Source organism: Oncorhynchus mykiss, chromosome 19 (genome assembly GCF_013265735.2).
Source record: "Oncorhynchus mykiss isolate Arlee chromosome 19, USDA_OmykA_1.1, whole genome shotgun sequence".
Lineage (NCBI taxonomy): Eukaryota > Metazoa > Chordata > Actinopteri > Salmoniformes > Salmonidae > Oncorhynchus > Oncorhynchus mykiss.
In genome coordinates, this window is record NC_048583.1 from 33,031,595 (window position 1) to 33,055,157 (window position 23,563).

At 43.3% G+C, this 23,563-nt stretch overlaps 1 protein-coding gene across 5 annotated transcripts in view; it reads right to left on the bottom strand.

Annotated features, from left to right (window-relative positions):
• LOC110497688 (neuronal PAS domain-containing protein 3) overlaps positions 1-23,563 on the bottom strand; it is a 390,976-nt gene that overhangs the window by 260,674 nt on the left and 106,739 nt on the right. For all 5 annotated transcript variants that reach the window (XM_036954672.1, XM_036954671.1, XM_036954670.1 and 2 more), the window contains one exon: positions 15,133-15,377. In XM_036954672.1, coding sequence (XP_036810567.1) covers positions 15,133-15,377 — 245 coding nt within the window. The remainder of the gene's footprint in view (positions 1-15,132; positions 15,378-23,563) is intronic.

A 23,563-nucleotide genomic window follows, 5' to 3' on the forward strand; every position in this document is an offset into this window, starting at 1 on the left:
CACTATGGTGTTGAATGCTGAGCTGTAGTCAATGAACAGCATTCTTACATAGGTATTCCTATTGTCCAGATGGGATAGGGCAATGTGCAGAGTGATGAGTGGAATACAGTACATACATATGTTGTTGTCTTTGTAGATAGGGTAGTTTCACTTTTGCCACGACTTTACGATGCAGACTAAAGGGGATTTTCATTTATGAGGTCTGCACCAAAACTAGAGTGAGAGCCCAGCAAGAAAAGGTGGTTCTTCAAAAGTTCCCAGAGCAGATTCTAATAACACAAAAACTATCCAGTTATGCTGATGATTATACAACGTTTGTATAAAACATTCACCTGCTGTTGCAAGAACATTCCCAGAACATTGCTCTCAGGAAACAGCAGAGGGAACACCCCCCTATCCACATCGATGGAACAGTAGTGGATAGGGTAGCAAGTTTTAAGTTCCTCGGCATACACATCACAGACAAACTGAATTGGTCCACTCACACAGACAGCATCGTGAAGAAGGCGCAGCAGCGCCTCTTCAACCTCAGGAGGCTGAAGAAATTCGGCTTGTCACCAAAAGCACTCACAAACTTCTACAGATGCACAATCGAGAGCATCCTGGCGGGCTGTATCACCGCCTGGTATGGCAACTGCACCGCCCTCAACCGTAAGGCTCTCCAGAGGGTAGTGAGGTCTGCACAACGCATCACCGGGGGCAAACTACCTGCCCTCCAGGACACCTACACCACCCGATGTCACAGGAAGGCCATAAAAATCATCAAGGACATCAACCACCCGAGCCACTGCCTGTTCACCCCGCTATCATCCAGAAGGCGAGGTCAGTACAGGTGCATCAAAGCTGGGACCGAGAGACTGAAAAACAGCTTCTATCTCAAGGCCATCAGACTGTTAAACAGCCACCACTAACACTGAGTGGCTGCTGCCAACACACTGACACTGACTCAACTCCAGCCACTTTAATAATGGGAATTGATGGGAAATGATGTAAATATATCACTAGCCACTTTAAACAATGCTACCTTATATAATGTTACTTACCCTACATTATTCATCTCATATGCATACGTATATACTGTACTCTATATCATCGACTGTATCCTTATGTAATACATGTATCACTAGCCACTTTAAACTATGCCACTTTGTTTACATACTCATCTCATTTGTACATACTGTACTCGATACCATCTACTGTATCTTGCCTATGCTGCTCTGTACCATCACTCATTCATATATCCTTATGTACATATTCTTTATCCCCTTACACTGTGTACAAGACAGTAGTTTTGGAATTGTTAGTTAGATTACTTGTTATTACTGCATTGTCGGAACTAGAAGCACAAGCATTTCGCTACACTCGCATTAACATCTGCTAACCATGTGTATGTGACAAATAAAATTTGATTTGATTTGATTTGATTCACATTTTACTGCGGCAGCATGTACATGACATTAGCTGGAAACCTAATGGGAGCGTTTGGGGAACGTTCTGTGGTGGTTATTACAGATGTTGTGCACATCATTTTAGTGAATGTTAGAACATTCCAATAATATTTTATTGCTAAAGTTGTTTTAAAAAAAAATATATATATATATATATATATATATATATATACTGTATATATATATATTTTTTTTAAACATTTGATTAAACTAATGTTAAATGAAATCCTAACTAGAACTTAATGGGAATCTTAGCTAATGTTTGGGGAATTTCTCCAGTTTGCTGGGAGAGTTATATTACACTGAGAGCCTAGAGAAAGCTGTGTAACATCCAAAGACATGCAAATTCCAGCAGACCAACAGGCTAAGCTACAGACAAAAAAAAATGTCAAACAGCTCGTTGGCTGAGTTTAATTAAGGGATCTGCATAATTTGAAAATGCTGTAGCTCCCCCCCCCCCCCCCCCCCCCCAAAGAAAAATCTAAATCAAACTGCCGCCTTGATGTTGATATCATTTAATGGCATCAGCTCCTTTACGGCGTCAGTGCGTGTGTTTCTGGTGTCTCGTTGCCACGGCGCAGAGAGGAGAGGCAGGAAGGAACACTGATCGCTGCTGTGTTAAGACAAATGAGAGGATGTAAAAATGGAGGAAAAGGAGGGGGGGGGGGGGTGACACTCTAGTTGTGACAATTAGACTGCTGCTCTCTCAGTGCTCTGTCTGACTGCTGAGATGCATCTCCTTCATAGATGACATCCCAAACAAGTCGTTGGAGAAGAAAAGAAAGATGTTATTAATCAGGAGAACATGCTCCTCCTGACCCCAGCTAAACAATGGGGATCAACGCCTCTACAGAAGGGTTTAGACGACTTCTCATGACGCTCACATCTTTCTTCTTCGCTAGTAATTGGCTTGGCGTGTTGCTCTGAGAGTACACGGCGATACAGAACTACAGTGCATGTACAGTCGCATCCTAAATGGCACACTGTTCTCTATAGTGCACTATATAGGGAATAGGGTGCCATTTGGAGCCGCCAAACGACGCCTCGTCCATTTAGCTTTGTTTTTACCTGACAAAATACATGAACACATAGATTTCCAATCCTGAACGTACATTGTTGATGTCTTGAAAAAAGCGCAGTGGGTTTATTATTATTTCTCTCCTCCAAGGTTAATGCAAGTTGGACTCCTTTCAAAATCTACTTCCTTACAAGGACTCAAAAGTCAATTTGTAACACTATCCCTGTCAAGCCTATAATCCTTATAACTCCATTTCCCAAACCCCCTCCCTCCTCACACTAATTAAATTACAAAAAGTGTATATTCAAGAAAATGATTGACAGGAAACCGCAAATTAATATTTTGGTCCTTGGAGACTGGTGGAACTTAAATGAAGTGATGTTCTTTAAACTAAACTACTATCCTACTTAGATGATTTGGAGAGTGGGAGAGTGTGTAATTGTTCAAAATGGCTACAATAAGTCATCAAAACGTTGCTTACAAATTCAGGCAGAGACTTCAAAGCAGTGGACAGCATCAACATTCTGGCTACTAGTGGCGAAGCGGCTTCCTTAACAATAAAAACAATGACTTCATGTTTTATTCATGAATACATATACATTCTCATTAGCACAGGCTGGTGGTGGTCAGGAGGGAGATGGCGGTGTGTTTGTGTGTGTGTGCGTGTGTGTGTGCGTGTGTGTGTGTGTGTGTATATGTGTTTGTGAGGCTGGGGGCCAAGCTGTGCTGGACGCCTTGGGGCTATCTGTTGATTGACTGGGCTGCGGTCCCAATGGTGGTGACCCCATGGACACTGTACTGAGGAGCTGTCTGTCGTTCTGCCTGCCTGCACGTCGGCCCATCCGTCTGTCTATGCACCCTGGAGCTGAATCTCCTGTCCCCCCACTCTGTGGCCTTTCAGAAGGGCTGGGCGATGCTCACGCCTCTTCTCTCCCTGTCTGACTCCAACACATCAACACATCTCTGGGTAACAATGACAATGATGTTGCTATGTGGAGGCTATGCTGGTGAGTCCAATGCTATCCCGGCCTGCATCCCAAATGGCACCCGATTCCCAATGTAGTGCACTACTTTTGGTAAGGCCTCCTAGGGAATGTAGGGAATAGAGTGCCACTTGGGATACACCCCCACTGTGCATGCCCCCGCCACCGGCCTTGTTATCACTCCTCATTAAAGGGCAGGTGCAGTCAATTCACCTTCGTCCTCGAGCTTAATCTGCGCCGGGCCAAATTATATCAACACCACAACATTTTAGCAAGGCAGACAGAGAGAGAGAGAAAATGCTTTTAGAGAGGGCTGTTATCAGAGAGGGGCTTATTATAGACATTAATAAATGAAACGGGTGACTGAAAACTGTTAGTCATGGGTTGAGATGGCAATAGCTAAATGCTTCACGCATGAATTGGCTGGTTTTTCAGACCCCTGCCAATGTCTTTTCTATCGCCGCACGCATCCCCTCGAACTCCCCCCACTGTATGCGTTTTAAATTGTAGAAATTCATTGGTTTCGATATGAGGGTCTTTGCGACAGCAAGCAAACAGAGTGATTAAGTCCAGGCCTGGCTATTGAGGGGCAGAAAATGGTGCGATTAAATTGGATGATTAGGGGAGTCATTTGTGTCCTGTATGAGTGGGAGGAACCGTCACAAACACTTCAGAGGCCAGAGCCCTCTCTGACCTTCACCTGACATAGTACCTAAAGTCTCTCTGTCTCTCTCTCTCTCTCTCTCTCTCTCTCTCTCTCTCATTCATTCTCTCTCGCTTTCTCCCTGTATCTGTCTTTCACGCTCCCATCGCCTCTCTCTCCTTCTATCTACCTCCTCTACCTCCATCTCTCTCTTTCTCTTTCTCCCCCCTCTCTGTTGCCCCCCTCTCTTGCTCTCTCTTTCTTCTTCTACCTCCCCCCTCTCTCTCACCCATCCGTTAATGTAGCGCTGCATTAGCCAATGCTGGAGTTTACCTTTGTCAGAGGGATAAATCAACAGTAAAGGTGGTGGGAGCAGAGCAAGCCCACATGATTTGGTTCAGATCAATTAAGAGTGAAGAGACGGACTGACTGGACCCCATGTTACACTAGCCTGTACACACAGAGGAAGATCTGCCCGGTCAAAGGATATTGGCACTGTAATGTTTTAAAAGAAACCATATCACAGAATTATTTTGGACATTTTGATTCATGCGAAAGGTTGTAAAGCTACCAAGACAACTTGGCTTAATTATGAAACGTATTACTGCTGCCTTAGTCAAGACAATTACATTTGATTGGATACTTTCTTTGTTCAACAAGCTCTTTCATGTCATTTTAATTTACTGTCGAAGCAGGCTGAATATTGGAAACTAAATTATTTACTGCAGGCTCCATAAGCCAATAATGTTCCATTTGTCTGGTACTGAGAGGGACTAGACTAACAAGATTATTAAGGACATTAGTTGTAATGGTACATGTCCTTCACTTGATTTGAGCCTTCGTGCTGTGCTTTCAGACATTGCACTTCAAACAGAATGCACTTCATCCAGAGAGCAGCCTGTCATCTGTCTAGCATGTTCTACTGACTGAGGCTGTTGCTGTGGAGCAGGTAAGGACCGATAAGGCCAATACAGACCAGTACGGTACATTGCCAAATGACTCCTACACCCTGGTCATACAGTATATTCCCTTGTTGTAGCCTACTGCAACTATTCTTACTGCATCCTACACAATTTCCTTATTTTCTGCATCATTTCTCAGTTCAGGCTACACCTCTGTATTTCCTGATTTATCGACAAGTCTTTCATCTATTTTCCACGACTGTTGTTGTCCTTGGGACAAGGACCTTGGCTACAGCAGAGAGCTGACACCTTCATGGCTGGGCAATGTGAGAGGGCCATGTGAAGGCAGTGTGCTGCTCTACTCTGGGCTCTGTAATGTAAACCCACGGTGGTGATTTGTACCACTTTGTGTGGGTATTAGGTCCAGCTGACTAAACGGCCAGTCACAACGCTAGAAACAAGCCTTTCCATATTCATTCCAACTGTCCCCCTGATTTATTTCTCCATTACTGGACCATTTGCAGAAGCACTAATTACTGAGCCCACCGACACAAGGTATAGTGCCTGGTTGCATGCGTAACTAACGCAGCTACAGTAGGCCATGTACTGTAATAAAATAAATGCTTTTAACCCTTGACCTTTTTACAACCGTCCGACAAGGCTCTCCAATTTCAGTTTCAATTTCAAGTTTACAGTAATCATGTTGTGTAGGAAGTAATGCTTTGATAATACAAGTTTACAGTAATCATGTTGTGTAGGAAGTAATGCTTTGATAATACAAGTTTACAGTAATCATGTTGTGTAGGAAGTAATGCTTTGATAATACAAGTTTACAGTAATCATGTTGTGTAGGAAGTAATGCTTTGATAATACAAGTTTACAGTAATCATGTTGTGTAGGAAGTAATGCTTTGATAATACAAGTTTGCAGTAATCATGTTGTGTAGGAAGTAATGCTTTGATAATACAAGTTTACAGTAATCATGTTGTGTAGGAAGTAATGCTTTGATAATACAAGTTTACAGTAATCATGTTGTGTAGGAAGTAATGCTTTGATAATACAAGTTTGCAGTAATCATGTTGTGTAGGAAGTAATGCTTTGATAATACAAGTTTACAGTAATCATGTTGTGTAGGAAGTAATGCTTTGATAATACAAGTTTACAGTAATCATGTTGTGTAGGAAGTAATGCTTTGATAATACAAGTTTACAGTAATCATGTTGTGTAGGAAGTAATGCTTTGATAATACAAGTTTACAGTAATCATGTTGTGTAGGAAGTAATGCTTTGATAATACAAGTTTACAGTAATCATGTTGTGTAGGAAGTAATGCTTTGATAATACAAGTTTGCAGTAATCATGTTGTGTAGGAAGTAATGCTTTGATAATACAAGTTTACAGTAATCATGTTGTGTAGGAAGTAATGCTTTGATAATACAAGTTTACAGTAATCATGTTGTGTAGGAAGTAATGCTTTGATAATACAAGTTTACAGTAATCATGTTGTGTAGGAAGTAATGCTTTGATAATACAAGTTTACAGTAATCATGTTGTGTAGGAAGTAATGCTTTGATAATACAAGTTTACAGTAATCATGTTGTGTAGGAAGTAATGCTTTGATAATACAAGTTTACAGTAATCATGTTGTGTAGGAAGTAATGCTTTGATAATACAAGTTTACAGTAATCATGTTGTGTAGGAAGTAATGCTTTGATAATACAAGTTTACAGTAATCATGTTGTGTAGGAAGTAATGCTTTGATAATACAAGTTTACAGTAATCATGTTGTGTAGGAAGTAATGCTTTGATAATACAAGTTCAGAACAAAAATTCAATCAACATACAAACACGCATATCATAAGCACACATAGACACACACAGGGGGGGGCATCCTGAAGTGCAGTTTCATACAGCTACTAAGCTACTGGCAAGTGGCAACCTTTGCTTTGTTGTCTCCATTGATGAGTGAAATAGGCCATTAGGACCATAGTTACACAGTAACACACAGAGACTCTTCATTAAGAAAGACCAAACACACAAACATCTATGTGATTTCATGTCCCAGAGAAAACATCTTGTAAAAAAAAGTCATGTCTTATTTACTAAGAAAACGACTCGTATTCAACCGCACTGTTTTGCCCTCCCAGTGTTCCATTTAATTGTTATCTGTTAAGAAATATAAACAAAGTGACTCCACTATTCTCCTTCATTAAAACACATTGTTCAACAACAACGCTTCCCAGAGCTGTTTGTGCCCACAGAAAGGTGTACAAGTAATTGTTTCCATGGCAATTACTTTCCTTGGTTGTGCATATTAAAATAAATAAAGAAAATAACAAAAACATGCCCACCAGCCTTCCAATGCAGCCAAAAGCAATTTCCTCTTCCAAATGTAGTTATGCAAAGCCTATGGGCATCATCAGCATTTAGTAATTACTTTTATAATTACTGCTGTTTTGCTCACTGTCATTCAATTTTTCTTACACCACGACTGGGGAATCGAACATCTCACACTCACAGCTGGGCAAATTACTATCCATATATTAATTGAGAGAGAAATATAGGAAGCTGTTTAGTCCATGCAGTTCCTCAACTATAATACACTAACTAACCTGTGTGTGTCTATACAAGCTGCCATTTTTCCAAAAGGTGCATTAATGCCACATTTATTTTCTGTGTCCTGAGTGTCTATTGTGATGCAAACACCATTGGGTTGTATCCCCAAATGGCACCCTGTTCCCTTAATTGTGCACTACATTTGACCAGGGACCATAGGGACACCTATAGGGCTCTGGTCACAAGTAGTGCTCTAAATAAGGATAGGGTGCCATTTGGGACGCATCCCATTAATTCCCTCATTACCAACAACAATGCGCATGGCACAATGGGCAACAGGGAAAGTGTACTTTAATCAGTGCCCTCTTCAGCGCCAACCTGCTGACCCAAAAGCTCTTCATACGGAGGGACTGGGCCACTTAGGGATTACAGCTAGATGGCTCTGCCAGTCGGTCAAAGGCTTCAACCAGGTAGCGTGTTCAACACCATTTGACATGTAGAGGTATAGTAGTTCATATTACATTTCCCCCTTGATCAGGTGGGTGGCAGATTGGTAATATCCCCCAAGTAGTGGCAATAGGAAGGAGGTTATTATTTGGTGAGAAAAGGATTTATATCATATCTATAGTGCTGGGTAGGGAGGGAGGGAGGGGGATAGACTGTGAAGTAGAGAAGGCAGCGTGCATAGACCTCAGACACCTCAAGGTCAATGTGAAAAGTCACTGACAAAACAGTGTCCTTTGGAGCAAGTACATGGGTTTTTGGCACTGATTCCATTCTTTTAATAGTTGCTTTGCAGCTGAGTTAAGAAAGAAAATCACCAAGTGACAGGTACAACACTTGTGAGAAGTGCACAGTGGTCCACTTTTTAATTTGTTCTAAAAAAGAATGCACATTTCTCAAGTGAATGATTTGAATATGTATGAACTGAATGTTTAATTATAACCATAAACAGTATAAACTTCATATCCATTTTGTTTGGCTTGCATTTCCTGATATGGAGCATTTTCCTTTGCAAAACATCAAAGTGGGAAACATATTGCCACCGTGTAAAATAAGTTATGTTTGGTCATTCCAGCCATAATGGAGGGCTATTAGTGCTAGCAGCAGGCTAAGTACTGAAGCCATCAAATCTGAAAGGGCTGGATGGACCATAACTACAGAAACCCCACTGTTTCTCTTCTCTCTGTAATTAACACAACTGTCCCAAATGGCACCTTATTCCCAATGTAGTGCACTATTTTTGACCAGGGCCCTACATAGGGAATAGGGTGCCATTTGGGAAACAAGCTAAGACTCTTAATGTGCAGGGGACATCCAGGGGACTGACACGCAGCACAAACAGCTTGATGGAAATCAAATAGCGCAAGCCCACACATAGACGAAGAGAATAGACAGAGATAGCCTCTCTGGTTGGTTCCTCTTTGACGACGATCCTTGATAGCCTGGCTGATGTGACCCAGCGATGAAGAGCATTGAGTCACTGGTTTGGACTGGAAGCTGTTTGTTAATGCAATTTTCGCTCAGAAACTGAGCAAACGCATTGATTGGTTCTCTCTAATGTTTTTTTCCTGGGGTTGTTAACTGCCTTGCTCAAAGGAAGAACAGCAGATTTTTCCACCTTGCCAGCTCAGGGATTTGAACGGTTACTGTCCTAAAACTCTAATCGCTAGGCTACCTGCCGCCCGAGGAGAACCAACCAGTAAAAGCACAGTCCCCTTCATTATCAACGCAGCACGCCGTCAACATCGAAACAGCCTTTCCAGACTCTGAAGTCAGGAGGACTTCAAGTTCGGTATCAGACTAGAGTTCAGACCCCTAATTTAACACAAGGCTATCATTGGATACCAAACAACACTGTGGCCTATTCAGTTGACACAGTCAGTCACGTGGACAAATTCCCCCTTCCTTCAGGGAAGTTATTCTCACAACCAGCTTCATAAGGAATGCTTTTCCAACAGTCTTGAAAGAGTTCCCACATATGCTGAGCACTTGTTGGCAGCTTTTCCTTCACTCTGCGGTCCAACTCATCCCAAATCGCAATTGGGTTGAGGTCGGGTGATTGTGGAGGCCAGGTCATCTGATGCAGCACTCCATCACTCTCCTTCTTGGTCAAATAGCCCTTACACAGCCTGGAGGTATGGTGGGTCATTGTCCTGTTGAAAAGCAAATGAAAGTCCCACTAAGGGCAAAACAGCTGGGATGGCGTATTGCTACAAAATGCTGTGGCAACCATGCTGGTTAAGTGTACCTTGAATTCTAAATAAATCACTGACATGATCCGTTCACATACTGTCACGTTCGCCATAATGGGTAGACCAAGGCGCAGCGTGCGTAGAGTTCCACATATTTTAATTAATAGAAACTCACCAAACAAAACAAACAAGCACAAACAAAACGTGACGCTACTGGTGTGCACACAGGCAACTATCTGTAGACAAGATCCCACAAATCACAATGAGGAAATTGCTGCCTAAATATGATCCCCAATCAGAAACAACGATAAACAGCTGTCTCTGATTGGGAACCATACCAGGCCAACATAAACCTCCCCCCTCCCCCCAAAGGTGCGGACTCTGACCGCAAAACCTGACTCAATAGGGGAGGGTCCGGGTGGGCATCTACCGTCGGGGGGCGGCTCCGGTGCAGGGCGAAGTACCCACTCCGCTCGCAGATACGATGTCTTCCTCCATGGCGGCTTTGGTGCGGGGATCGTCGCAGGAGGAACAGGACTGTGTGTTGTCGCCGGAGGCACCGGACCGTAGATCGTTGCAGGAGACTCTGGACTGAGAACCCCTGCTGAACCCTCTGGACTGCAGACCGTCGCTGGAGGCTCTGGACTGCCGACCGTCGCTGGAGGCTCTAGACCGCCGTCCGTCGCTGGAGGCTCTGGACCGCCGACCGTTGCTGGAGGCTCTGGACCGCCGACCGTCGCTGGAGGCTCTGGACTGGGAACTGTCGCCGGAAACTCTGGACTGGGAACTGTCGGCGGAAGCTCTGGACTGTGGAGGCGCACTGGAGGCCTGATGCATGGGACCGGTACAGGTGGCACCAGACTGGTGACACGCACCTCAGGGCGAGTGTGAGGAGAAGGAACAGGACGGACCTGACTGGGAAAGCTCACTTGAGGGAGAGTGCGAGGAGTTGGACGCACTGGGTTGGGAAGGTGCACTGAAGACCTGGTGTGTATAGCCGGCATCAATTGTTCCGGAACTTTAACACACTTCTCAGGACGAGTACGGGGAGCTGACTCAGGTGGCACCAAACTGACAACACGTTCCTTTATTCCAAATCTGTGCATCCTCCACCAACTCAACAACTCTCCCATTTCTCTCTCCTCCAAACTCTCCTTCTTCTCCCAGACTTGGTCTGGTTCACTCCTCGGCTTTTCTTGGGGTTTCTGTGGCCTACCTCCCCAACTTCGTCGCTGTCACCCCTTTGCGGCTTCCACCTGCCTCCATGGCAGGCTCTTCTCTCCTGCTCTTACGTCATCCCAAGTCCAGGATGTTCTCTCCCTAATCTCCTCCACAGACCAGGATGCCATTATCTCCTGGGCACGCTGCTTGGTCCGTTGTTGGTGGGATCTTCTGTCATGATCGCTATGATGATTGGACCAAGGCGCAGTGTGTCTAGAGTTCCACATATTTTAATTAATAGAAACTCACCAAACAAAACGTGAAGCTACTGGTGTGCACACAGGCAACTATCTGTAGACAAGATCCCACAAAGAACAATGAGGAAATGGCTGCCTAAATATGATCCCCTGTCTCTGATTGGGAACCATACCATCTCAACATAAACCATTAATCCCCTAGATGCCCCACCCTAGCCACTATCACGCCCCAACCAACAGAGAATGAACAGCTCTCTATGGTCAGGGCGTGACATATACTTTCACAAAGACACGGCAGTTGGAACCAAAAATCTCAAATTTGGACTAACCCTAACCCTAACCCAAAGGACAGATTTCCTTGCAGCAATTTGACCATGAAGGCCTGATTCACGCAGTCTCCTCTTCCTCTGAACAGTTGATATTGAGATGTGTCTGTTATTTGAACTCTGTAAAGCATTTATTTGGGCTGCAATCTGAGGTGCAGTTAACTCTAATAAACTTATCCTCTGCAGCAGAAGTAACTCTTCCTTTCCTATGGCAGTGCTCATGAAAGCCAGTTTCATCATAGCGCTTGATGGTTTTTGCGACTGCACTTGAAGAAACTTTAAAAGTTCTTGACATTTTCCGGATTGACTGACATTCATGTCTTAAAGTAAAGATGGACTGTTGTTTTCTTTGCTATTTTGATCTGTTCTTGGCATAATATGGACTTGGTCTTTGCTCAAACACATTAAGGAAAGAAATTCCACAAATTAACTTTAAACAAGGCACACCTAATAATTGAAATGCATTCCAGGTGACTACCTCATGAAGCTGGTTGAGAGAATGCCAAGCATGTGCAAAGCTGGCATCAAGGCAAAGGGTGGCTACTTTGAAGAATCTGTTTAAGAATTTGAATTTAAGAATTAATTCATATTTTGATGTCTTCACTATTATTCTATAATGTAGAAAATAGTCAAAATAAAGAAAAACCCTTGATTGAGTAGGTGTGTCCCAACTCTTTACTGGTAATGTATGTCCTACAAAAATTCAGAAAACCACAGAGTAAAGAGGTAGACATTTAGTGTACGTATGTACTGTATAGTACAAATATGATTTGTGCAAGACGGTCTCTGAGCATTTTTTGTTGTTTTTGAGCCATCTGATTTCTTGCATTTTCGTAAATTGTGGCACTTTGGTGAATGCTCTCTCCGCTCTGCTCCTCTCTGATTTTCTCCTCACTGCTCCTCTCTGCCCCTCTCTGATTTGCTCCTATCTGCTCCTCTCTGATTTGCTCCTCTCTGCTCCTCTCTGACTTGCTCCTCTCTGATTTGCTCCTCTCTACTCCTCTCTGATTTGCTCCTCTCTGCTCTGCTCCTCTCTGCTCTGTTCCTCTCTGCTCTGTTCCTCTCTGTTCCTCTCTGCTCTGCTCTGCTCCTCTCTGCTCTGCTCTGCTCCTCTCTGCTCTGTTCCTCTCTGCTCTGCTCCTCTCTGCTCTGCCCCTCTCTGCCCCTCTCTGCTCCTCTCTGCTCCTCTCCGCTCTGTTTCTCTCTGCTCCTCTCTGCTCTGCTCCTCTCTGCTCTGCTCCTCTCTGCTCTGCGCCTCTCTGCTCTGCATGCATGAATAATAAAATGGCCAGGTGGTGGAGGGGTTGGAGGGGGTCAGGAGGCGTGCGCCAGCCGCCAAACAAGAGAAAGGTCATGCTTGTTTGTGCAGTGTCCTTCAACAGATGTGAACCGCCTCTGACAGAGACTAGCAAATTCCGGTTAAAACGCTCAGAAAAAATTAGTTGATGGGTCAATTACAGTAAAGGTCACTAGAAGGCAAAGAGGAGAGAAAGGAGAGCAGCGAGAGAGGAGAGGCGAGAAGTTACGATAATAAATCAACAATGTTTGGAGAGAAGTGGAGGTCAAATTCTTTTAGCTCCGATGCCAGCAATATCGGCTACCGCTTTTATTACTTAGCCGAGCTTCCTCACACTAGAGGCTGTTCTAAGGACGTTTGGCAACTCAGACAGACATCACCGCCGTCCAAACGCCAGCTCTTACTCATGCTTTATTCTGAACAAAAATAGAAAATAATAAAAAAAGAAAGAATGAGAATTTTCCCGAAGCAAAGATCCATTCCAAAACCAGAGTGAATTTACAAAACCGGGGCAGTGCTACTGAGATTTCCCTAAAGGTTACAATCATCAGTTATTAAGTCGAAATGTCTTGTCAGAAGCCGGCTCAGTTTTCTCCCCCAGCAAATCTCCTATAATAACATATTCATGGTAACACCTACACGGGTGTGTATGTTAAGGCACCAGGCAAATTGATTGAGAGACTGGGCCTGCCAAATGAACTAGGCCGGCCATGTATCAGAAACAATATTATTCTGCTGCTGTGTGGGGCTAACCTTGATCTGTGTTGCACAAACAACCCTGAAGAGAAATGATCCTGGCCTTTCCTGTCTGCTCCCTCTTCTGGTACAATAACCTAGCATATGCCCCCTCCCTCCCTGCCATCTTACACAGTGCATTGACAAACCTGGCTCCTTTGTGTGTGTGTGTGTGTGTGTGTGTGTGTGTGTGTGTGTGTGTGTGTGTGTGTGTGTGTGTGTGTGTGTGTGACATCTGTAAACCAAGCTCTTCAGCCAGCTGTGTGTCTGGCACGCTGGGAGCTGTGGAAGCTCCGGGTCAGGTTCATCTAATGTAGCCTATTCAGAAATAACACTGATTCATGGGCAGAGGGAGATGGTCAGCCGTCTCCATTAGCTACCGGCAATGCACAGCAACAAAAAGAATGGGATCAATACGCCGCTCTTTTCAGAATGTAGTGCAAATAAAATGTGGTGAGTTAGTGATTCGATTCAGACGGGCACTATCTGTCTGTCGATAGCATGGAAGGACAGGGCACGCAACGGAGAGAGAGAGCATTGTTCTACAGAGGTAGACAGAGGTAGGGTAGACGTCACCTTGGTGTGTGTAGTCATTAAAATATCCAAAATGTAAACGTTGGTGGTTCAATCCTCCTGGCAGCATCGTGTAATCATCTTTGATTAAATGCAAAGTGTGGGCTATAGGTCTTAGTTGTGTTAGTAGGGAATCTAGCAGGATGCTCTAACCCAAATAATTCTGCCGTATACATTTTCTCATTAAAATGCATGTGTCTTTTCAAAGGCAGACAACAATGATGCCATCTGGTGTGTGTGTGTGTGTGTGTGTGTGTGTGTGTGTGTGTGTGTGTGTGCAGAGCAAACATTGTGCATTGACTGAACATTTCTGCAATTTACTTTAATGTTTACGGTCATTCCTACTCCAGCATACCCTTTTAAAATATACAGAGCTGTATCTCCTTTAAGTGCACTGTACAAATACCCAATTTCAAAGGCAAATTCAGTTACATTTGGATTCAGTATTGCTGCATGTACTAGGCGCAAAGCTACATTTATCAAAGTTAAATGTTTACTTTTTGAATATTTGTGACCAGACGACAGTAACAAGAGTGCCTCATTTCCCTACCAGTCTAATATTGTGTGTAGACTGAGTACAGTAAAACGTGAAAAATGACCTTAATCCTGTCATTAACGTTGACATTTTACCTCACATAATATTTGAATTTACAGTTTCACCTTAAATGGATACTTCTGGATTTTGGCAATGAGGCCCTTTATCTACTTCCCCAGAGTCAGATGAACTGCTAGCGGATACCCATAGAATTCCAGTCATTGTGCTAATGCTAGTTAGCGTTGGCTCGCAAAACTACCTCTAACGTCCTTCATACTGGACACAGAGACATAAAAATGGAATCCACAAGTTCATCTCTGGGGAAGTATCCAAAATCCCAAAGTATCCTTTAATGTCACAGTATTTTAATGCTCAGACAAAGAGAGATATCATCACTGTACAGTTAGTAAGTTGAGTGGACCATTGATGGAAACTGTTGGTACTGAACTAGACTGAACTGAACTAAATTGTGGGTAGTTGGACCATGGTGGAGAAGGAGCTGACCTTTGACGGAGGTGTTGGGTGGTGGGCCTTCTATGCGCAGGTTCCATGGCGGGTCCCCCTGGTTGGCGAAGTCCCTCATCTTCAGGTAGCTGATGGTGAGGCGGATGATGGAAGCCTTGTCCAGCTGGCTGGTGATGGCGCCGGGCAGGGGCAGCATCTTGGCCAGCTCATAGAACTCAAAGTTCTCCTTCCCTCGCCGCGAGCGAGCCGCATCCCGGGACTTCTCCTTCCTCAGAGCCTGCAACCTGGTGGGGACAGGAGAAGAGACAGGAGTGAGGACCAGGGTTGTGTTCAGTAGGGACAACACTTTTTGCAACACTCTGAAACTAGGTGGGAGACGAGCAGAAAGTTAGGGCCTTGGTTTCGACCAGGAAGAACAGAAAGGCCATACCATAATTCGAAGCCATAAGCAAGATAGCAAGCAAGCAAGACCAGGGTCAGGTTAAGTAAGGAGAAAAAGGGGAGGGGCTACCTGTACTTGTCCAATTAGAACACATATTGTTCTGCATTGCAAAATGTTTTGCTAAGGTGGGACCTATTGAACATGACCCTAGTCCCTCTGTCAGCTCAGACACCTGCCTGTTGTCATACTGTGGACTAAGTCTAAGCCTGTGTCCCAAATGGCACCCTAAAAAATAAATACAGGGAAAAGGGGGGCATTTGGGAGCTAGGCTAGGTTACAGGGCTATGGGACCAACCACACCAAGTCAGTCAGTCTTGGCCGTTAGTGACTTGCTCTACTCCATTGGGAACGCTCAGCACAATTGATTCAGTCATTGGAATTTAGAAGTGGGTCGAAGTTCTGATTAGCTTTGGCCTTGGGTCTCATGAGACAGCCTGCTGAATGACTTTCAGATTGCTGCCTTTTTTGAACGTAAGACACTGCAATAGGCCCAGATAGATCTCTCTCTTTCTCTCTACAGCTGAAATAGTTTCACAAAATGAGATCATATTCAAAAAGGCCAAACACTGCACTGACCTCACTTTACACTGTCTGAGAGCTCAGTGTGATATTTCTCCTCTATATTTCTACTTCAATTGATTTATTCATGTCAGCTGCCTGATCTGGTAACAAATATACTGCAGGTGCACATTTCTCAGATGTGTCAGAATAGATGTGTTTAAAATAGTTATAATTTTTATAATTTTATTAAAAAAAATTTACAGTATAATACAGTCCATTTTATGATATTGTACTGTGTGTCATTACACAGTAACTGCTTTGATACTGTACTTATATTACAGGGGAGTGTACTGTAATATTAAATTACATGATTTTACCTGCCACCAAGCTGTCTGTAAATTACTGTCAAATTCATGCTAACCCCTTTACAGTGTACTGTATTCAGGTATATGCTCTCAAGCCCTTTATACAGCGGCAGTACATCACATGACCTATTGAAGGATGCATGGTTGGTTATAGTCTATCGGCTTGTATCGTTCCAGTCAAACACGTCCGTCCCCTTCAGTCATTGTGTTATTTATTTTACATTAAAGAACTCGAAGCAGTTCCATACTTCCATAACACAACTCCCAACTTTCTATGGCGTTCATCATCCCAAGCCATTTTGAATTACGTTGCCAATAAATCACACAGGAATCTCTGGGTTCCCCACTGGCCGACACCTAGATAAAAAAAAAATGTACCACCACAAATGCTAAATCTGTTAGAACAGACTTGAAAGATGAGGGAAGAGAGGGTTTCTGCCCTGAAGATGAAAAATGACTGTTGGTGAAGAAAATAATTTCACATCATTTTGTTGTTTAGTTATCAGTGATTCAAGACAAAAACCAACAACATTAAGCAAACGTGAATAAATAAAAAAACAGCAAGCCAAGGCCCACCCACGCTCTGACAGTGGGTTACTACTATATATAGATAGAGTACATAGATTCAAAAGAGGTTTGAGAAATCAATTAATGAATTTAGACATTCACAATGTCTGCAGGATTCAAATGAGAATTCCCCAAGCACCACTTCCCACAACCTTCATCCAGCCAAATAATGTCTTGTGGCTTACTAACACCATGCTCATAGTTGTCAAGATCAATTTATGTTAGCTTTTGTGTGCATCAGGAGTGTAATAGGATCATTTCATTGCCAGATACAGATGCATCCTCTGCCTTTACATCTAAGTAGCAGATTGCTGTTCTTGATCATCTCGACCGCCCCTGCAAGAAGAACAACACCATTTGATGGTCTGCTGCTCAGACAATATATAAAGCTAGTTGTAATGGTTGTTTGGAGGCAAAGTGCAACAGAGCAGCAGAATTTCATTTGTTCCGCAAACTTGGAAAGCATTATGTCGTCCTGCCAAATATTTCTTGATGCGCCGGGGTTGTGTGACCTTCATACAGCAGACATATTTATCATGTTCTACCAGAGTAAATGTAACACTTTTTTTTATTTTTATTTATAAACATGAAATTAAATCATGTCGTAGTTCAACGGGAACAACCCAATAGCTTTTTAAGTTCCTTTTACAAGACAGGGATGAGGTCACTAACCTCTGGCTGGATTTGGTTCTGGTTCTGAGGTCACGACCTCGTCTATGTTCCACATCAAATACGGTACTCCAGACGTGGCAACTCTATTTTGATTACCGTAAACAAATATAATAACAATCAATTAAAATATCTGCAATGACCCGTCCTTTCTCAGGTAATCACTTTCTTGAGTTGGTGACCAGCACCCTACACACTACAAGAATATAAATCACGTAATAATGATTAACTATTATATAGATCTTTTTTTTTATTATTCTGCAACATGCAGATGACCTCTGTATTTTACACCACAATTCTCCACACACTGAACTACTACATTAACACCGTTCTCACATTGCAATCCCAGAGAGGTCACCATGCTGCTCCCACTAGGGTGTCAGGTGCCCATGCTTAAAAAGAGACCAGCGGTAGGGAGCACAAGCAGAACAGCTTCAAAATCTGTCATTCCCACTGAGTCCCAGAAAAGCCTAGTTATTATTGTGTAGAGAGAGGGAGAGCCATCTCCATCACCTACACTACAGTCACCATCCACAACGGTGGCACAACCCCACCACATTCTTTTGCACCATTTTCAAATGACTCTCTGTATACTCTGAATCACACAAACCCACACCCACACACAAATCTCAATGACATCATGGAGAGAAGAAAAAACATACTGGTTGGTAAGTGTTTACTTGAAAATAGAATGCCTATGGCCCACAGGGTGAAATGCCAGTGGGGAAATCAACCAATGTGAGGGGTGTCTGATAGGGATCTGTGTGTAGGAACAGAGAGCCGCATTGTGTTCACACTTCCTGCTTTCCCTCGTCTACAAGAGAACTCCAGAGTACAGTTAGTATTGTAAAAATGGAAAAGACTTGTGAGAAGTCGAGATTAGAGATATGAAATGTACACAGAACAGGACATTTCTTTACTCACAGTAACAGGGTTCCAAACCAGAGAGGGAGTCAGCATCCATTTTAAGTCGATTAGCTTTGACTTATATACTGACAGGGTAACTTAAAGTATAATAATAACATGATTATAATAATAACCAGACTACACGTACTGCAAATAAAGCATGTGTCGCTTTTAATGAACTAGAAGATGCCAACTTACGGTAACTAATGTCTTTCTCAAGAAAACTCATGAGATATCTGCAGACGTGGTTGTGCAGCAAACAACAATAAAACAGCCACAGGGTCATTGGCCAATTAAATGAATGGACATCTTGAATGGAGGTGACACACCTTGGTGAGCCTGCTGTCTAAGATATCACTCTATGTAGCCAATCAGCGAACCACCCACCATTCAACTTTTGAAGGCAAGGAGAATACATCAAGCGGCCGAAACTTGTGTGCAAATGATCATTTAGGATTGAAGTAATTGGTTTCATCAGTGTTGAAAAGGCAGCCAGAGCAAAATGCCACTTTAGATTAGGGCCCTCCTCCTGAAGAAATGGATGACACCACTGATCGGGGGACTAAATGCCAAAACTAATCAATTGCTTTTGTGACTCTGGCTCTCCATGCAGCAGTAAAAAGAGAGGGTGCACTAGGTTCTCTTTCTCATTATAGAAAATGCTATCTCCTTAGTAACATAATTTAACTTCTCATCAACTTGGTCACACTGTGTCATCAAACCTGTCCAAACCCCCGGCAGACAATGAGGGGTTATGAAAAACAACCTTGTTCGGGGTTAGGCCCATTTATAAATACCACCAAGACTGGACAACACCAGGGCCCATATTCACTAAACATATCAGAGTAGGAGTGCTGATCTAGGATCAGCTTATCCTTTTAGATCATAATTAATATGATTACATGGGCAGGGGAGACCTGATCTTAGACATCTATCTTTTCAGTGAGTTGGAACACCACCATTCTGTTAAAGGAAAACTCCACCCAAAAACTAACTTTTGGTATTTGTTTCATTAGTCCACTGTTGATATAGTCCCAAAATGTTTTGCATGTCAGCAATCAAGATAAAAAAAGAAACGTCCCTTTTAAGGACCCTGTCTTTCAAAGATAATTCGTAAAAATCCAAGTAACTTCATAGATCTTCATTGTAAAGGCTTTAAACACTGTTTTCCATGCTTGTTCAATGAACCATAAACAATTAATGAACATGCACCTGTGGAATGGTCATTAAGACACTAACAGCTTACAGACGGTAGGCAATTAAGGTCAGTAATGAAAACTTAGGACACTAAAGAGGCCTTTCTACTGACTCTGAAAAACACCAAAAGAAAGATGCCCAGGTTCCCTGCTCATCTGTGTGAACGTGCCTTAGGCATGCTGCAAGGAGGCATGAGAACTGCAGATGTGGCCAGGGCAATAAATTGCAATGTCCGTACTGTTAGACGCCTAAGACAGTGCTACAGGTACACAGGACTGACAGCTGATCGTCCTGGCAGTGGCTGACCATGTGTAACAACACCTGGACAGGATCAGTACATCCGAACATCACACCTGCGGGACAAGTACAGGATGGCAACAACAACTGCCCGAGTTACACCAGGAACGCACAATCCCTCCATCAGTGCTCAGACTGTCCGCAATACGCTGAGAGAGGCTGGACTGAGGGCTTGTAGGCCTGTTGTAAGGCAGGTCCTCACCAGACATCACTGGCAACAACGTCGCCTATGGGCACAAACCCACTGTTGCTGGACCAGACAGGACTGGCAAAAGGTGCTCTTCACTGACGAGTCACGATTTTGTCTCACCAGGGGTGATGGTCGGATTCGCGTTTATCGTCGAAGGAATGAGCGTTACACCGAGGCCTGTACTCTGGAGCGGGATCGATTTGGAGGGTCCATCATGATCTGGGGCAGTGTGGCACAGCATCATCGGACTGAGATTGTTGTTATTGCAGGCAATCTCAACGCTGTACCCTTCCTGACATGACCCTCCAGCATGACAATGCCACCAGCCATACTGCTCGTCCTGTGCTTGATTTCCTGCAAGACAGGAATGTCAGTGTTCTGCCATGGCCAGCGAAGAGCCCGGATCTCAATCCCATTGAGCATGTCTGGGACTTGTTGGATCGGAGGGTGAGGGCTAAGGCCATTCCTCCCAGAAACGTCCGGGAACTTGCAGGTGCCTTGGTGGAAGAGTGGGGTAACATCTCACAGAAAGGACTGGCAAATATGGTGCAGTCCATGAGGAGGAGATGCACTGCAGTACTTAATGCAGCTGGTGGCCACACCAGATACTGACTGTTACTTTGACCCCCCTTTTGTTCAGGGACACGTTATTCAATTTCTGTTAGTCACATGTCTGTGGAACTTGTTCAGTTTATGTCTCAGTTGTTGAATCTTATGTTCATACAAATATTTACACATGTTAAGTTTGCTGAAAATAAACGCAGTTGACAGTGAGAGGACGTTTATATAACTTTCAAAATACAGAAATACAGCCGGTATGATGCATTTAGTTTCATATGGTGTTGAGTTTTCCATTATATATTACATTATATCAGCTATATTTCTGCATTTTGAAAGTGATATATCTCTAAAACCTGATTGCTGACATGCTAAACATGTTGGGACTATATCAACAATGGACTAATGAAACCAATACCAATATACCAAATACCGTTTTTGGGTGGAATTTTCCTTTAACTCGATTAAACAGTGTTCTCTATCTCTTTGGTGAATGTTAACTGTTCATCGTTGTATTAGTTTGTTTCTCCCTTTTAATACCATTTAAGGTCTGTCTGCACATCAGACTATCCTATCAGTCTGTGAAGGGGATGGCCTATTGCCACGGATGTCCATTGTCCTTATTAAGGTTGCCATTATGCTCTGTGTCTTAGGTGACATTGATGTCCTCAGAGCTGTCTGTCTCTGTGTGTGAGTGTGTTTTCATGTGTGTGTGTGTGTGTGTGTGTGTGTCTGTGTGTGTGTGTGTGTGTGTGTGTGTCTGCGTGTTTTCATGTGTGTATGTGTGTGTGTGTGTGTGTGTGTGTGTGTGTGTGTGTGTGTGTGTGTGTGTGTGTGTGTGTGTGTGTGTGTGTGATCTGTGTGTGCAAGTGTGGTGCCTGTTTCATAGCTAAATGCTCAAAGGGAGTAACTGTATCGGGTGCATGATAATACAGCACTTGAAGTTCAAACAGTAGTGTTTAAAATATAAAGGCAATTGTGAATGTTATTGAACAGGCCTCTGTCACAGTGGGTCTAGTAAGGTTGTTGCTGGACCAACACAGTGCCACACTAACAACCATTGTAGCACCAAGGCTGTAGAAGCTCATCTCATACATTGAACCAACTGCATCTATTATTGTTAGGCTTTGTGGCCAACACTCATAAATTAGTACCCGGAAATTCAATGAAAGAACAAATAAAAACCTGTTGATTGAGTAAATTGGAATACTTAAGAGGCAATTAAAAAAGAAAAAGAATAAAAGGTGGACAAAAAAAGACATTAATCTGCACTCGTTTTCATTTTGCTGCTTTCATTCTTTCTGTTGTTGTTGTTGCTGCTGTTGTTGTTGTTTTTCTACCTCTCGCTGTGGTATTGATACCATTAAATGAAATACCTGCTGTAACACAAAGGAGGGAACATAAAGATGAGGAGAGAGACAGAGAGAGAGGCTTATGAAGAGAGAAGAGAGAGAGGCAGGCCAAGGCATTAATCAGCCATCTTGCTACATATTGATTCAACTACAATGATGCGGTCATTTGGAGAAATAATAGCCAGCAAATTATGCAGGATGAAACCCTGCTGTTAATGAATGAGAATAATCCCCCTTTGTACTGAAAAACCCACCACCCACAGCTCGGAGGCTAGGAAATCTGCTAGGTGGAGGAGTGGGCCTGCCAGGCTGCTGTGATTACCAGCGGTAGGGGAAACACTGAGAGGAGAGCTACCATTGTCCTCCCTTGCGCTCAGAAGGTCAGTGTGTGTGTGCGTGTGTGCTCAGAGGGTCAGGGTCTGTATGGCTCTTCTCAGGGTGGTCATCCGGACGCCTGGCTGCTCCATCAGGCTCACAGCAGCAAGACTGAGGCTTATTTCACTGTTTCTTGAAGGATGATGCAGAATGGACATGAATATAGACACTGGAGGAGACAGTATTTATGGAGGAAACAAGGCCTCATACTGAGACAGATTGCTTATCCTTATCCTTTAATTCACATTCTATCATTAGGGATGGGCCAGACACGTACTATAGACCACAGGAGGCTGCTGAAGGGAGGACGGCTCATAGTAATGGCTGGAATGGAGTGAAACTATTTCCACTCTTTTTCTTCTAACTGCAGTGTTGGGAGTGGGCTCGCGGGTAAGAATTTCACGGTAAAGTCTACACCGGTTGTATTCAGTGCATGTGACCAATAACACTTGACCAATAACACCATTCCATTTATTCTGTTCCAGCCATTACTATGAGCCTGTTCTCCCCAAATGAAGGTGCCACCAGCCCCCTGTGGTATACACAAACGGATATACAGTGAGTGCCTTGCGAAAGTATTCGGCCCCCTTGAACTTTGCGACCTTTTTGCAACATTTCAGGCTTCAAACATAAAGATATAAAACTGCATTTTTTTGTGAAGAATCAACAACAAGTGGGACACAATCATGAAGTGGAACGACATTTATTGGATATTTCAAACTTTTTGAACAAATCAAAAACTGAAAAATTGGGCGTGCAAAATTATTCAGCCCCTTTACTTTCAGTGCATTGGATCTCTGAATGATCCAATGTTGACCTAAATGACTAATGATGATAAATACAATCCACCTGTGTGTAATCAAGTCTCCGTATAAATGCACCTGCACTGTGATAGTCTCAGAGGTCCGATAAAAGCGCAGAGAGCATCATGAAGAACAAGGAACACACCAGGCAGGTCCGAGATACTGTTGTGAAGAAGTTTAAAGCCGGATTTGGATACAAAAAGATTTCCCAAGCTTTAAACATCCCAAGGAGCACTGTGCAAGCGATA